Below are 18,043 nucleotides of genomic sequence, written 5' to 3'. Positions count from 1 at the left end.
GCAGAGATATTACTTTGCCAACAAAGGTCCGTCTAGTCAAGGCTATGGTTTTTCCAGTGGTCATGTATGGATGTGAGAGTTGGACTGTGAAGAAGGCTGAGCGCCGAAGAATTGATGCTTTTGAACTGTGGTGTTGGAGAAGACTCTTGAGAGTCCCTTGGACTGCAAGGAGATCCAACCAGTCCATTCTGAAGGAGATCAGCCCTGGGATTTCTTTGGAAGGAATGATGCTAAAGCTAAAACTCCAGTACTTTGGCCACCTCATGCGAAGAGTTGACTCATTGGAAAAGACTCTGATGCTGGGAGGGATTGGGGGCAGGAGGAGAAGAGGACAACAGAGGATGAGATGGCTGGATGGCATCACTGACTCGATGGACGTGAGTCTGAGTGAATTCCGGGAGTTGGTGATGGACAGGGAGGCCTGGCGTGCTGCGATTCACGGGTCGCAAAGAGTCAGACACGACTGAGCGACTGAGCTGAACTGAACTGAACTGAACTGAAGGTGTTAATGTATCTATTAATAATAAATACATTGCACAGAAATAGTATAAACAGTTGCCAAGTTAAATAAAGCAATACAACACAATGCTGGCATATTGTTGGTACAAAGAAATGTGTTTAAAACTCATGACTTTTATCCTTGAACAATGAAATCTTGCTCTAGAAAAAGATCTTCTTTCTAGTCCTTGGGGTTCCATGCTATTACAAAGGAAACTTGAAACCAGCCCCCATGCCAGGCAAGATTCTCCAGTGAAGAAAGAAGAGACTACTCCCCTTCTTTTCTTCAGTCTGAGTCCTTTCATCTTAGCCCTGATTCCATTCCAGTTACGCTATTAAAAAAAAAAAGGTCAGTCTATATTCTTATGTATGTATCTTATATAATCTTTTCCTAATTCTTTTTTATCTTTCCTTTATCTTTCTTCCTTATCTTACTCAATTGGCTGATACCTTGTATCTAACTTTCCTGTAATTACTTCAATTATGTCCTAAAAAGGTATTTTCTCTCTGTTCTCTTTCCCCCCACCCCATTTTTTGTTCTGAGGCAATCCCATGATCCACAGTCCTCTGATTCACACTTTTATTCTTTATCTCCCTTTCACCTACCACATCAGATCAGTCTTCCCAATATATTACCAGTGTGGCTCCCTAAATAAGACTTTTATTATCTGGATTTTTATAAGGCTCTTGTCATCTGAACTTCAGCAACAGCCTCTACATTGTATCTCTGCTTTCAATTTTCTCTTCTGAACATGTCTTTCCTCACTGCTTTCAGAGTGAGCTGAGTCATCATCTACAAGATAAAGGCATCCTAAAGGCTCACCAGTAATTGGTAGGTGGGTCTGCAAGTCCTGGATTTCCTTTGCTTCAAGTTTGAATCCAGTGTTTTGTAGAACATTACTTAGGTCACTGACAGTAACCTTGCCTCCTTAATAAAAACAAGAGAAAATAGATAAGAATGTCATGAAATGAAAAATTCAGACTGTTAACACTTACCTAGAAATAAAAGCACAAAAGAGCTTTACACCAAGTTGTGTGGAATAAGAAACAAAATATGATCCCAAAACTAACTGGGAGAAGTTTATATTGGGGAGAAAAATGTAAAGAAAGAGTTTGGCAACTCTGGTAAATTAGACAATGACAACAACCAAATCATGTCATTCTGGTCAAAAAGTAAGATCTGAAACTTCCTACAGTAACAATAAATTAGCTTCTTAATGTAATTTATACTACAGAAAAACTAGTTAATGAGGCAGGCTTTCTAAATACAAAATGACAAGAAGAAATCACAGAAGGAATGACTGATATAAACACATAAAAATGAAAAATGTCTGTGTACTGAAGTACAACATAGTGGACAGAAAGTAATTTGGTGGCTGCCTAGGTCTGCGAGAGTTATAGGGAATGGGGAGTGACTGCTAATTAGTGCAGTTTCTTTTTGGTAATGACAATGTTCTAAATTAATTGTAGTGACGGTTGCACAACTCTGTTACTATACTAAAAAGCATTGAATTGTACATTTTAAGTGGCTAAATTACAAGGTGTATAAATTATACTTTAATAAAACTGTTGTTAAAAAATACAACATAATAAAGTAAAGATGCAAACAACCAAATGGAAAAATATTTTCTATAGACATGACAATGTGCTAATATCCTTATAAAGAAGTCATTGAAATTAATAGGAAAAATGCAAAGATGCCATAGGATAGTGGACAAGATGCCAGACAAATAATTAAAAGACTGAAAGATATAAGCCATTTTCAACTTCACCAATAAATAAAATACTCCATTTTTCATCTGTGAAATTAACAAGGCTCAAAAAATGTGAAACAGTATATAGTGGCCAATACATGACAGTAATGGGTACTCTTATTCATTTATATACACCAAAGAGTTAAGATCCTTTGACCTGGTAATTCTAGTTGGAAAGCTCTATCTAAAAATGATTTTAAAGTTGAATAAATATTTATGTATAAAGATCACATATGCATAATAGTAAAGCATTACAGACTACCTAAATGTTCAATAAGAAAAGAAAAATCAAACCAGCTTTACAGCAAATGTTAAAGGGACTTACATAGTCAAGAAATACAAGAAAAGAAAAAAGATCTACAAAATCAACCACAAACAATTAAGAAAATGGCAATAGGAACATATATATCAATAATTACTTTAAATGTAAATGGGTTAAATGCTCCAACCAAAAGACACAGGCTGGCTGAATGGATACAGAAACAAGACCCATATCTATGCTGTCTACAGAAAACCCACTTCAGACCTAAAGACACATATAGACTGAATATGAGAGGATGGAAAAACTTATTCCATGCAAATGGGAAGCAAAAGAAAGCTGGAGTAGCAATCTTCATATCAGAAAAAAAAAGACCTTAAAGTAAAGAAGACTACAAGAGATAAGGAAGGACACTACATAATGATCAAGGGATCAATCCAGGAGGAAGACATAACAACTGTAAATACCTATGCACCCAACAGAGCAGCACCTCAGTACATAAGACAAACACTAACAGACATAAAAGGAGAAATTGACAGTAACACAATAACAGTAGGAGACTTTAACACCCCACTCACATCAATGGACAGATCATCAAAACAGAAAAGTAATAAGGAAACACAAGTCTTAAATGATACATTAGATGAGATGGATCTCATTTTTATCTTCAGGACATTCCATCCAAATGCAGAAGAATACACCTTCTTCCAAAGTGCACATGAAACATTCTCCAGGATAGACCACATCTTGGGTCACAAATCAAACCTCAGTAAGTTTAAGAAAACTGAAATCATATCAAGCATCTTTTCTGACCACAGCACTATGAGACTAGATATCAATTACTAGAAAAAAACTATAAGAAACAGAAACTCATGGAGATTAAACAACACATTTCTAAATAGCCAACAGGTTACTAAAGAAATCAAAAGGAAAAAAAAATTCTAGAAACAAATGACAAGGAAAACATGGCAACTCAAAATCTACAGGATGCAGCAAAAGCAGTTCTAAGAGGGAAGTTTACAGCAATACAATCCTACCTCAAGAAACAAGAAAAACATCTAATAGACAACCTAACTTCACCTAAAACAACTGGAAAAAGAAGAACTAAAAACCTCCAAAATTAGTAGAAGGAAAGAAATCATAAAGATCCAAGCAGAAATAAATGAAAAAGAAGTGAAAGAAACAATAGTAAAGATTAAGAAAACTAAAAGCTGGTTCTTCGAGAAGATAAACGAAATTGACAAGCCTTTAGACTCATCAAGAAAAAAAGAGAGAAGAATCAAATCAACAAAATTAGAAATGAGAAAGGAGAAGTTACAACAGACAATGCAGAAATACAAAGGATTATAAGAGACTATTTGAACAACTATATGGCAATAAAATGGATAACCTGGAAAAAATGGACAGATTCTTAGAAAAGTTCAATCTTCCAAGACTGAACCAGGAAGAAATAGAAATTATAAACAACCCAATTACAAGCACTGAAATTGAAGCTGGGATCAAAAAATCTCCCAAAAAACAAAAGCCCAGGACCAGATGGCTTCACATGAGAATTCTATCAAACATTTCGAGAAGAGCTAATGCCTATCCTTCTAAAACTCTTTCAAAAAATTTCAGAGGAAGGAACACTTCCAAAGTCATTTTATGAGGCCACCATCACCCTGATACCAAAACCAGACAAAGACAACACAAAAAAAGAAAACTATAGGCCACTATCATTGATGAACATAGATGCAAAAATCCTCAACAAAATTTTAACAAACAGAATTCAGCAGTACATCAAAAAGCTCACACACCATGATCAAGTTGGGTTTATTCCGGGGATGCAAGGATTCTTCAATATACACAAATCAATCAATGTGATACACCATATTAACCAATTGAAAGATAAAAACCATATGATCATCTCAATGGATGCAGAAAAAGCCTTTGACAAAATTCAGCACCCATTAATGATCAAAACTCTTCAAAGAATGGGCATAGAAGGAACCTACCTCAACATAGTAAAGGCCATATATGATAAACCTAGAACAAACATTATTCTCAATGGTTAAAAACTGAAAACATTCCCCCTAAGATCAGGAACAAGACAGGTGTGCCCACTTTCACCACTATTATTCAACATAGTTCTGGAAGTCCTAGCTATAGCAATCAGAGAAGAAAAAGAAATAAAAGGAATCCAGATTGGAAAAGAAGAAGTAAAGCTCTCATCATTTGTAGATGACATGATACTGTACATAGAAAACCCTAAAGATCGTATCAGAAAATTACTAGAGCTAATCAGTGAATTTAGCAAAGTTGCAGGATACAAAATCAATATACAGAAATCACTTGCATTTCTATATACTAACAATGAAAAATTAGAAAGAGAAATTAAGGAATCAATCCCATTCACCATTGCAATAAAAAGAATTAAGTATCTAGGAATAAACTTACTAAGGAGACAAAAGAACTGTACACAGAAAATTATAAGACACTAATGAAAGAAATCAAAGACAACATAAACAGATGGAGAGATATTCCATGTTCCTGGGTAAGAAGAGTCAATATTGTAAAAATGACTATATTACCAAATACAATCTACAGACTCAATGTGATCTTTATCAAATTACCAATGACATTTTTCAAAGAACTAGAACAAAAAATTTCACAATTCATACAGAAACACAAAAGACCCTGAATAGCCAAAGCAGTCCTGAGAAAGAAGAATGGAGCTGGAGGAATCAAACTTCCTGACTTCAGAGTATATTACAAAGCCACAGTCATCAAGACAGTATGGTACTGGCATAAAAACAGAAATATACCAATGGAACAAGGTAGAAAGCTCAGAAATAAACCCACACACCTCTGGATACCTTATTTTTGACAAAGGAGGCAAGAATATGCAATGAGGAAAAGACAGCCTCTTCAATAAATGGTGCTGGGAAAACTGGACAGCTACATGTAAAAGAATGAAATTAGAACACTTTTTAACATCATACAGAAATATAAAATCAAAATGGATTAAAGACCTAAATGTAAGACCAGAAACTATAAAACTCTTAGAGGAAAACATAGGCAGAACACTCAATGACATAAATCAAAGCAAGATCCTCTATGACACACCTCCTAGATTAATGGAAATAAAAACAAAAGTAAACAAGTGGGACCTGTTTAAACTTAAAAGCTTTTGCACAGCAAAGGAAACTATAAGCAAGGTGAAAAGACAACCCTCAGAATGGGATAAAATAATAGCAAATGAAACAAATGACAAAGGATTAATTTCCAAAATATATAAGCAGCTCATGCAACTCAATACCAGAAAAACAAAAACAAACAACCCAATCAAAAAGTGGGAAAAAGACCTAAACAGACATTTCTCCAAGGAAGACATACAGATGGCTAACAAACACATGAAAAGATGCTCAACATTGCTCTTATTAGAGAAATGCAAATTAAAACTACAATGAGATATCACCTTACACTGGTCAGAATGGCTATCATCAAAAAGTATACAAACAATAAATGCTGGAAAGGGTGTAGAGAAAAGGGATTGCTCTTGTACTATTGGTGGGAATGTAAATTGATTCAGCCACTATGGTGGACGGTATGGAGATTCCTTAAAGAACTAGGAATAAAACCACCATATAACCTGGCAATCCCACTCCTAGGCATATACCCTGAGGAAACCAAAATTGAAAAAGACATGTATCCCATTGTTCATTGCAGCATTAATTACAATAGCTAGAACATGGAAGCAACCTAGATGTCCATCAACAGATGAATGGATAAAGAAGTTGCAGTACATATACACAATGGAATATTACTCAGCCATAAAAAGGAACACCTTTGAGTCAGTTCTGATGAGGTGGATGAACCTAGAACCTATTATACAGAGTGAAGTAAGAGGAAGAGAAAGATAAACATCATATTTTAATGCATATATATGGCATATAGAAAAATGGTACTGAAGAATTTATGTACAGGGCAGCAATGGAGAAACAGACGCAGAGAATAGACTTATGGACATGGGGAGAGAGGAGGAGAGGGTGAGATGTATATAGAGAGTAACATGGGAACTTACATCACCATGTGTAAAATTCCAATGGGAATTCGCTGTATGGCTCAGGAAACTCAAACAGGGGTTCTGTGTTAACCTGGAGGGGTGGGATGGGGAGGGAGATGGGAGCGGGGCTCAGGAGGGAGGGGATATATGTATACCTATGGCTGATTCATGTTCAGGTTTGACAGAAAACAAAAAAATTCTGTAAAGCAATTATCCTTCAATAAAAAAATAAATAAATTTTAAAAAGAGAAAAGAATAATCAAGTAAATTGTGTATGTGTAAATACAACATGATATAGTCTTAAAAATGATGTTTACAAATAATTTTTCAATGATATGGTGATGACTGGGCACACATGGACACATGTCTTTTTTTCCACTCACCTTTGAAAGACTTCACACCCCTTAGTAATTCTTTCTTAAACACCTTTTTATCAGCTGTAAACAAACAAACAACAACAAAAACAAAAAGCATGATTGAGTTTCTGATGATTCATAAGAATCAGTATTTACTTTCAGAAAGGGAAAACTTAAATTTATCAAAGTTTATTCTCGAAATAAAAAGTACTCAGAAAATTCAGTGCAGTGAATCTATCCACTGGACAGAATAGAAGACCACGGCTAGTGACATCCTACTTGGCTGAATCACACGTAGCTTTTTCTTTACCATTTCTCCTCTCTAATTTGGCTTTATTTTTCTTTCTTCATTTTCCTATCCTCCTTCCCTTTTCTCCTCTTACAGCTTAGACTTTAGATTTCCCCTAAAGAGATGAAAGAACATGTGTGTCCTCTATGGGCCTTCTGTCTAAAGAGGTCCCAGTTTCCTAAACCAAAATCTAAGTGAAAAGAACAGGATTTCAAAAAAATGCTAAGATCGAACCTTTAAACAATATTTTTAATTGACATAAAATGTTTCAAATGTTAGAATTTCTTATACAAAACCCTACAACTAACCTTCCCTGAAGTTCTGTTTAGGAGGGCAGGAACTTGAGGAAATGTGCTCCCCACAGTCAAGGTACCTGCCCAGCAGAGTTTAGTACAGTGCTATGTACAAAACAGAGCTTCAGTAAATGTTTGTTGAAGGAATACATTTTTAGACTTCAGTGATATAGAACACACTTAAATGCTTACCAGAAATGGGCAGAGTTTTTATAAGCTTCTTGTGTTCCTTTTTTGTGATCTCTATTCCCATGTTTTTAAGAACATTTTTCAGGTCCTCAGTGTGAATCTTCTCTCCTTTAGAAAAGGAAATGTGTACATATTAAACATCCTTATCAGTTGTAGGGGAAGGAGTAAGGTACAAAGAAGGCTTGTTCAGCTCTTCAGAATCAAGGAGGGGAGTCAGACATTTTTCTTTCAACCTAAGTAAAGAAACTTTTATAATGATAAGACAATAATATGCATAAAAAGTAAAATAGGAGTTGTATAATCTCAGTAACTTAGATACTGTTTGACGGCTAATGTAAACAATTAAATCACATAACAGTGGTGTTATTTTATCTTTTCTCTTCTTCCTTCTCTGTCCCCTCCTCTAGGCCTTCCTCTTCTTCATCTTTCTTTTCTTCTGTTGCCTAAAGTATAGAATTAGTTTTAATAATGATAACAAAAATTGACTTATAAAAATTTCCACCTTGAATAAAATTATATTTATACAATTATTAATGCATTGCAAGTTGAAAAAAAGATATGAAAAACCAAATAAGAAGGTCAGAGAAGGCAATGGCAAGCCACTCAAGTACTCTTGCCTGGAGAATCTCATGGATGGAGGAGCTTGGTAGGCTGCAGTCCATGGGGTCGCTACTAGTCAGACACGACTGAGTGGCTTCACTTTCACTTTTCACTTTCGTGCATTGGAGAAGGAAATGGCAAGCCACTCCAGTGTTCTTGCCTGGAAAATCCCAGGGACGGCGGAGCCTGATGGACTGCTATCTGTGGGTCGCACAGAGTCGGATGCGACTGAAGTGACTTAACATATATAATCAGTTCAGTTGCTCAGTCGTGTCTGACTCTTTGGGACCCCATGAATCGCAGCACACCAGGCCTCCCTGTCCATCACCAACTCCCAGGGTTCACTCAGACTCACATCCATTGAGTCAGTGATGCCATCCGGCCATCTCATCCTCTGTCGTCCCCTTCTCCTTCTGCCCCCAATCCCTCCCAGCATCAGAGTCTTTTCCAATGAGTCAACTCTTCGCATGAGGTGGCCAAAGTACTGTAGTATCAGCTTTAGCATCATTCCTTCCAAAGAAATCCCAGGGCTGATCTACCCTATATAATAGGAATTTCCAAAAGTGAAAAAGGAGAAAAGAGGGGTGAGGTAATACTGAAACATAAGGACTGAGGGTTTTCAGACTTGATGAAAGGCATAAATGTTCAGTTTCAGGAATCAGAAGTTCCAAGCAGGAAAAATTAAAGAAGTCTACACTTGGCCACATGATAATGAGAACTTCAAAGATAGAGATACTCTTAAGAGTTACAAGAGAAAAAGAGACTAACTATCAAAAAGCATTGAAGATTTATAGTTGATTTTTTAATAGCAAAAAATAGGGCCAGAAAACAGTGTGTATGAGTCTACCTATCTATTTAGCTATGTATGTATGTTCTTCTGTTTTCCCCCTTTTAAATTAAAATACAAATTTTATTATAGGCTAATTTTACAGCTTAGTCTCTAAATAACAATGTTCATATGGGGCTGTAACTAAATTTGGGAAGTAATTAACATGACCCAGAGATAGTATGACTGTCTCCCAGAGATAGACTGTTGGAACTTTGCTGCTTCTTATTCTGGGGAGAGAGTGAAGACAACTTTCACTTGTATGAAGGATAGCTGCATCTTACTAGTTGGAAACTAAGAGAGGTTTTTTATTGTTTTATATGGAAACTAAATTCAAATATATGTAGAAGAGTCAAAGTAGCTGAGTAGACAAAAGAGATTTAGGAACTAATTCTCAGTGCTCCGGCCCTACCCTTCTGTGCTCTGCTTTGTGTGTGTGTGTTAGTCAGTCAGCCACGTATGACTCTTTGTGACCCCATGGACTGTAGCCTGCCAGGCTCCTCTGTCCGTGGAATTCTCTAGGCAAGAATACTGAAGTGGGTTGCCATTCCCTTTTCCAGGAAATCTTCTGACCCAGGGATTGAACCTGGGTCTTCTGCATTGCAGGCAGATTCTTTACCATCTGAGCCACCAGGGAAGCCCTTATGTGTGGGACTCTAAATCACATTTCTGTTTTGCCAGCTGGCTCTATATTAAATTCTGTGAATAGGGGATGCTGGAGAGTCTGTAGGCTGGCAGATGAAGGTAGTTCCTGAAGCAGTAGGTGAATCAAGTTTTCTGGTTTTCAGCCTTGTGGAATCAGTTTCATTACACTTTTTTCAGACATAGTCGCTGAATGCATGTGCGTGTGCAAAGTTGCTTCAGCCATGTCTGACTCTTTGTGACCCTATGGACTGTAGCCTGCCAGGCTCCTCTGTCCATGGAATTCTCCAGGCAAGAATACTGGAGTGGGTGGCCATGCTCTCCTCCAGGGGATCTTCCCAACCCAGGGACCAAACCTGTGTCTCTTACGTCTCCTGCATTGGCAGGCAGGTTCCTTACCACTAGTACCAACTGGGAAGTCCACAGTAGCTGCACATGTCAGTATTCTAAGATAAAATGACCATCTACACGTCTAGACTTAGTCAAACCATGATCAAGCATGAATGTAAAATAAAGATTTTTCAGACAAAGACTGATTCTTGTTGAAACTACTAAGAACAATTTACTTGAGGAAGAATAAAGTCAACCCCCCAAAAGTAGAAGAAATAATGGTGAGCAAAGAAAGTGATCAGATCAGATCAGTTGCTCAGTCCTGTCCGACTCTGCGACCCCATGAATCGCAGCATGCCAGGCCTCCCTGTCCATCTCCAACTCCCAGAGTTCACTCAGACTCATATCCATTGAGTCATTGATGCCATCCAGCCATCTCATCCTCTGTCGTCTCCTTCTCCTCCTGCCCCCAATCCCTCCCCAGCATCAGAGTCTTTTCCAATGAGTCAACTCTTCGCATGAGGTGGCCAAAGTACTGGAGTTTCAGCTTTTGCATCATTCCTTCCAAAGAAATCCCAGGGCTGATCTCCTTAAGAATGGACTGGTTGGATCTCCTTGCAGTCCAAGGGACTCTCAAGAGTCTTCAACACCACAGTTCAAAAGCATCAATTCTTCGGCGCTCAGCCTTCTTCACAGTCCAACTCTCACATCCATACATGACCACAGGAAAAACCATAGCCTTGACTAGACGAACCGTTGTTGGCAAAGTAATGTCTCTGCTTTTGAATATGCTATCTAGCTTGGTCATAACTTTCCTTCCAAGGAGTAAGCGTCTTTTCATTTCATGGCTGCAGTCACCATCTGCAGTGATTTTGGAGCCCAGAAAAATAAAGTCTGACACTGTTTCCACTGTTTCCCCATCTATTTCCCATGAAGTGGTGGGACCGGATGCCATGATCTTCGTTTTCTGAATGTTGAGCTTTAAGCCAACTTTTTCACTCTCCACTTTCACTTTCATCAAGAGGCTTTTGAGTTCCTCTTCACTTTCTGCCATAAGGGTGGTGTCATCTGGATATCTGAGGTTATTGATATTTCTCCCGGCAATCTTGATTCCAGCTTGTGTTTCTTCCAGTCCAGCGTTTCTCATGATGTACTCTGCATATAAATTAAATAAACAGGGTGACAATATACAGCCTTGATGAACTCCTTTTCCTATTTGGAACCAGTCTGTTGTTCCATGTCCAGTTCTAACTGTTGCTTCCTGACCTGCATACAAATTTCTCAAGAGGCAGGTCAGGTGGTCTGGTATTCCCATCTCTTTCAGAATTTTCCACAGTTTAATGTGATCCACACAGTCAAAGGCTTTGGCATAGTCAATAAAGCAGAAATAGATGTTTTTTCTGGAACTCTCTTGCTTTTTCTATGATCCAGCGGATGTTGGCAATTTGAGTTGGCAATTTGATCTCTGGTTCCTCTGCCTTTTCTAAAACCAGCTTGAACATCAGGAAGTTCACGGTTCACATATTGCTGAAGCCTGGCTTGGAGAATTTTGAGCAGTACTTTACTAGTGTGTGAGATGAGTGCAATTGTGCAGTAGTTTGAGCATTCTTTGGCAGTGCCTTTCTTTGGGGTTGGAATGAAAACTGACCTTTTCCAGTCCTGTGGCCACTGCTGAGTTTTCCAAATTTGCTGGCATATTGAGTGCAGCACTTTCACAGCATCATCTTTCAGGATTTGAAATAGCTCAACTGGAATTCCCTCACCTCCACTAGCTGTGTTCAGAGTGATGCTTTCTAAGGCCCTCTTGACTTCACATTCCAGGATGTCTGGCTCTAGGTCAGTGATCACACCATTGTGATTATCTGGGTCGTGAAGATCTTTTTTGTATAGTTCTTCTGTGTATTCTTGCCATCTCTTCTTAATATCTTCTGCTTCTGTTAGGTCCATACCATTTCTGTCCTTTATTGACCCCATCTTTGCATGAAATGTTCCTTTGGTATTTCTGATTTTCTTGAAGAGATCCCTAGTCTTTCCCATTCTGGTGTTTTCCTCTATTTCTTTGCATTGATCGCTGAGGAAGGCTTTCTTATCTCTCCTTGCTATTCTTTGGAACTCTGCATTCAGATGCTTATATCTTTCCTTTTCTCCTTTGCTTTTCACTTCTCTTCTTTTCACAGCTATTTGTAAGGCCTCCCCAGACAGCCATTTTGCTTTTTTGCATTTCTTTTCCATGAGGATGGTCTTGATCCCTGTCTCCTGTACAATGTCATGAACCTCAGTCCATAGTTCATCAGGCACTCTATCTATCAGATCTAGGCCCTTAAATCTATTTCTCACTTCCACTGTATAATCATAAGGGATTTGATTTAGGTCATACCTGAATGGTCTAGTGGTTTTCCCTACTTTCTTCAATTTAAGTCTGAATTTGGCAATAAGGAGCTCATGGTCTGAGCCACAGTCAGCTCCTGGTCTTGTTTTTGCTGACTGTATAGAGCTTCTCCATCTTTGGCTGCAAAGAATATAATCAATCTGATTTCGGTGTTGACCATCTGGTGATGTCCATGTGTAGAGTCTTCTCTTGTGTTGTTGGAAGAGGGTGTTTGTTATGACCAGTGCATTTTCTTGGCAAAACTCTATCAGTCTTTGCCCTGCTTCATTCCGTATTCCAAGGCCAAATTTGCCTGTTACTTCAGGTGTTTCTTGACTTCCTACTTTTGCATTCCAGTCCCCTGTAATGAAAAGGACATCTTTTTTGGGTGTTAGTTCTAAAAGGTCTTGTAGGTCTTCATAGAACTGTTCAACTTCAGCTTCTTCAGCGTTACTGGTTGGGGCATAGACTTGGATTACTGTGATATTGAATGGTTTGCCTTGGAAACGAACAGAGATCATTCTGTCGTTTTTGAGATTGCATCCAAGTACTGCATTTTGGACTCTTTTGTTGACCATGATGGCCACTCCATTTCTTCTGAGGGATTCCTGCCCGCAGTAGTAGATATAAGGGTCATCTGAGTTCAATTCACCCATTCCAGTCCATTTCAGTTCGCTGATTCCTAGAATGTCGACATTCACTCTTGCCATCTCGTTTGACCACTTCCAATTTGCCTTGATTCATGGACCTGACATTCCAGGTTCCTATGCAATATTGCTGTTTATAGCATCAGACCTTGCTTCTATCACCAGTCACATCCACAGCTGGGTATTGTTTTTGCTTTGGCTCCATCCCTTCATTCTTTCTGGAGTCATTTCTCCACTGATCTCTGGTAGCATATTGAGCACCTACTGACCTGGGGAGTTTCTCTTTCAGTATCCTATCATTTTGCCTTTTCATACTGTTCATGGGGTTCTCAAGGCAAGAATTCTGAAGTGGTTTGCCATTCCCTTCTCCAGTGGACCACATTCTGTCAAATCTCTCCACCATGACCCGCCCATCTCGCATTGCCCCACGGGCATGGCTTAGTTTCATTGAGTTAGACAAGAAAGTGATAAGCATGTTTAAATTTTGTGGAAGGCTGCATTTAAATTGCTCTACTCTTGCTTTTAATATACTCACTTGGCAAAACTCCATTCCTGGTTAAAAGATGTATCTGTTTATTCTGTGTCTGCAGCCATGAAGCTGCACTACAGTTGAAGTTAACTATGCTGTTTTCAGTTTAAATTGATGATCATGAAGCTCAAGTAGGTCCTTATTTCTGTTGGGCAATCACACTATACTCGGTTGGTCCATTAACTTTCCCACTCTTCTTGTTGACTGCTTCACATCATTTCTCTTTCAAACCACCACTTCCTTCTTTTCTATTTAATCACAACTTCTTTTATCTCTCTAATTAAAGAAGTCCTTATGGCAGAAACTGAAGAAGAACTAAAGAGCCTCTTGATGAGGGTAAAAGAGGAGAGTGAAAAAGTTGGCTTAAAACTCAACATTCAGAAAACTAAGATCATGGCATCTTATCCCATCACTTCATGGCAAATAGATGGGAAAATAATGGAAAAAGTGAAAGATTTATTTTCTTGGGCTCCAAAATCACTGTAGATGGTGACAGCAGCTATAAAATTAAAAGACCCTTGCTCCTTGGAAGAAAAGCTATGACCAACCTGGATAGCATATTAAAAAGCAGAGACATCACTCTGCCAGCAAAAGTCCATCTAGTCAAAGCTATGGTTTTTCCAGTAGTCATGTATGGACACGAGAGTGGAACTATAAAGAAAGCTGAGTGCTGAAAAATTGATGCTTTTGAACTGTGGTGTTGAAGAAGACCCTCAAGAGTCCCTTGGACTGCAAGGAGGTCCAACCTGTCAATCCTAAGGAAATCAGTCCTGAATATTCATTGGAAGGACTGATGCCGAAGCTGAAACTCCAATACTTTGGCCACCTGATGGGAAGAACTGACTCATTTGAAAAGACCCTGATGCTGGGAAAGATTGAAGGCAGGAAGAGAAGGGGATGACAGAGGATGAGATGGTTAGATGGCATCACCAACTTGATGGACATGAGTTTGAGTAAGCTCCAGGAGTTGGTGATGGACAGGGAAGCCTGGAGTGCTATAGTCCATGGGGTCGCAAAGAGTTGGACGTGACTGAGTGACTGAACTGAACTGAACTGAAAGAAGTCCTAATCACCAACCACCAGGAAATTCCCTATTCACACTGTTTCTAAATCTTATCCTCTCAATTTCTCTTAAACATCATTCAGTTAGGCTTCTTTCCACTTTCACCACCTACAACATCTCTCTCTTTTTCAATTTCTCTTTTTGATATTACCAGTGGTCTCCATGTGGCTATACACAATGGTCAATTCTCAGCCCTTATCTTACTTGGATTATCAGCAGCATTTAACTCTGTTGATTTGCCCTCTAATCTGGTACGGCAGATGCTATAGATGCACTGACCAAATCTCTTTAACCTTTGCCATTTTAATGCACACTAGCCCAACCTTCAATTGCCAGTATCTCTGTCTGAAGGATTTCTTTGTGTACGTTGTGTTACAAAATGATCACCACAATAAGTCTAGTTAACATCCATCACAGTGGCTCCTTTTAAAATATATCAAAATTCAATTACTTTTTTTTTTGGCAGTGACTCCAGGCAAGTGAGGGATCTAGTTCTCACCCCACCCAAGACCAGGGGTCAAATCTGTGTCCCCTGAAGTTGAAGCCCAGAATGTTAACCACTGGACTTTCAGGGAAATCCCTAATTTTCATCACCTTATTGTTATCCAAAGTGAAAGTGAAGTCTCTCAGTCGTGTCCGACTCTTTGTGACCCCGTGGACTATAGAGTACCAGGCTCCTCCATCCATGGGATTCTCCAGGCAAGAATACTGGAGTGGGTTGCCATTTCCTTCTCCAGGGGATCTTCCCGACCCAGGGATCGAACCCCGGTCTCCCACATTGCAGGCAGACACTTTAACCTCTGAGCCATCAGGGGAACCCCATTGTTATCTAACCTGGTATTAAAAACCATCATCTTTAATGCGGATTACTCTAAAAGCCTCTTAAATGGTTTCCCTGTTTCTATTTTTGGTTTCTTTCCTCCACTTCCCCACCTCCACTGCTTCATCCCACCATCTGTTCACACAGAATCCAGAAAGATCTGATGAAAGATTAGGTCAGATTATATCATGCCTCAGCTCTAAATCCTTCAATGGCTTTCCATTTCTCTTAGGAAAAAGCCCAAGACCTGGCAGGGCTTTCATGGCGATGGCTGATCTTGTACCCATCACGTCTCTCTTCTCATCTCCTATTACTGTTTTCCTTACTTACTCAACTTCAGCTACATTGGCCTTCTTGCTGTTTCTTTAAAAGCCCAGATATGCTCCCCGCTTTGGGCCTTAGTTCTTATTTCCTTTGCCTGCAACACTCTTTTTCCAGAAGTCCCACATGGCTGAAAACTCATACCTTCTTCAGGTATTTGCTCAAATGTCACCATCTTAAAGAGACCCGATTCTCTATTTAAGACCATAAGTGCTCCTTTTCCCAACATACTTTGCTCTCCCAGTCTCCTTTAGTGTAGTCTACTTTTCATTCTTCTCTACAGAATTTACCACTTTCAAACAGGAAATGGCAACCCACTCCAGTGTTCTTGCCTGGAGAATCCCAGGGATGGAGGAGCCTGGTGGGCTGCCATCTATGGGGTCGCACAGAGTCGGACACGACTGAAGTGACTTAGCAGCGGCAGCAGCAGCAACATACTATACAATGTACTTATTTATTATGTTTATTGTTTACTGCTTATTTCCTCTGCTAGATTGTAAGCTCTGTGGGGGAAGTTATATTTGTTCAGTTTACTGATGTACTGTAAATGCCTCAAACAATGTCTGGCATGTATTAAGTGCTGAATAAATAGTTGTTGAATGAATAAAGAAAGGAAACACTATTATATTAAAAACACAGTTCCATATAAAACTTCAAGACCAAATAATAATTGTAATATCTCACTCACCTGTAATATTTTTAACTTTATCCATCAACACATTTAAATCAATCTTCTCATTATCTTGAAGATAAAAAAATAAAAAAAATTTTTAGAAAAATGATATGAAATCCTTAAATTATGAAGCAAAATCCCCAAATTCAACCATTTGAAAACATTTCCCTAGAAGTTTATTAGCTTTTAATGTCAGAGATCATAATTGTAATTAAAACAGTTCCTGCATTTTACTGTATCAAAAACCACACAGCACAGTGGACGAGCAAGGTTTAAAGTCCTCTCCTTTCCTTTGAGACACTCTTTTATTAGGTTAGTCTTTCTCAGACAGGAGTTTGAAACTTACTGAGAATGTAAAAATTTTGCTTAAAAATTATGTCTCCATTTCACCAGTGTTGGCTTTCCCTTTGGGCTTATGCTCCCCTTGGCACCAAGTGATGCCCTTAAAGGACAGAGTGCTAGTGCGCATGTCTGTGCTCGTAGCTTGCTGACACAGTCATCATCACGTTGATGTATTTGGCTAAACTTCCAAGTTATATTTGTTCTGTTTACTGACAAAATTTTTGTTCTGCAGTACCCATGCTCAATGGAAAGACTTTTTCATAGACCATTAACTTAGTTTCTTTAGTCAGTATTTCTCAAAATAAAACCAGAAGCTACTGGATATCAATAGATACATTTTAATGAGTTTATAAAACTGCAAGTTTGAGAAACACTAAATTGGGATGTTACAAAAGTAATTAAAGGATTATTGCTGTTAAGTTGCTAAGTTGTGTCTGACTCTTTGGGACCCCATGAACGGACGCATGCCAGGCTTCCCTGTCCTTCACTATCTCCCAGAATTTGCTTAAACTCATGTCCATTGAGTGGGTGATGCCCTCCAGCCATCTCATCCTCTGTTGCCCCCTTCTCCTCTCGCCCTTAATAGTAAAAAGATGCCATTACACTAACAGGCAAGACTCAGTTTGCAACCTTAAAGCTGTCCATGGACAAGCTCATTCTCCACTCATGGTCAAGGGTGCCAATTCATCACTGCTCAAATGTGTTTGCATTCTTGTATTATTTTTAATATTCCTCAGATTTTAAGTTCTCCCAAGGGTGAGATACCAGTTTAATGGTTTGTTCAAGAGTGATGTTCCATAAATGCTTTGTTGTTGTTCAGTCACTAAGTCATATCCAGCTCTTTGCAACCCCATGGACTGCAGCACACCAGGCTGCCCTGTCCTTCACTATCTCCCAGAGTTTACTGAAATTTATGTCCACTGAGACGGTGATGCCATACAGCCATCTCATCCTCTTTTGCCCACTTCCCCTCTTGCCATCGATCTTTCCCAGAATCCTCTGTCCATGGAATTCTCCAGGCAAAATACTGGAGTGGATAGCCATTCCCTTTTCCAGGGGATCTTCCCGATCTGGGGATTGAACCCTAGTCTCTTGCATTTTAGGCAGATTCTTTACCATCTGAGCTACCAGGGAAGCCCCCACAAATGTTTCCTGAATAATAAAGTTCTAGCAAAATGCAAGCATATTATATAGAATTA

General features: G+C 38.8%; 1 protein-coding gene across 2 annotated transcripts in view; it reads right to left on the bottom strand.

Moving 5' to 3' along the window:
- EFCAB3 (EF-hand calcium binding domain 3) overlaps positions 1–18,043 on the bottom strand; it is a 149,510-nt gene that overhangs the window by 71,087 nt on the left and 60,380 nt on the right. For both annotated transcript variants that reach the window (XM_070773709.1, XM_070773710.1), the window contains 4 exons: positions 16,518–16,571; positions 7,687–7,791; positions 6,940–6,993; positions 1,322–1,426 (listed from right to left, as the gene is read on the bottom strand). In XM_070773709.1, coding sequence (XP_070629810.1) covers positions 1,322–1,426; positions 6,940–6,993; positions 7,687–7,791; positions 16,518–16,571 — 318 coding nt within the window. The remainder of the gene's footprint in view (positions 1–1,321; positions 1,427–6,939; positions 6,994–7,686; positions 7,792–16,517; positions 16,572–18,043) is intronic.

This window comes from Bos indicus, chromosome 19 (genome assembly GCF_029378745.1).
Source record: "Bos indicus isolate NIAB-ARS_2022 breed Sahiwal x Tharparkar chromosome 19, NIAB-ARS_B.indTharparkar_mat_pri_1.0, whole genome shotgun sequence".
Taxonomy (NCBI): domain Eukaryota; kingdom Metazoa; phylum Chordata; class Mammalia; order Artiodactyla; family Bovidae; genus Bos; species Bos indicus.
Note: the sequence above shows the minus strand (reverse complement) of the source record. Positions and strands in the feature narration are given on the sequence as shown.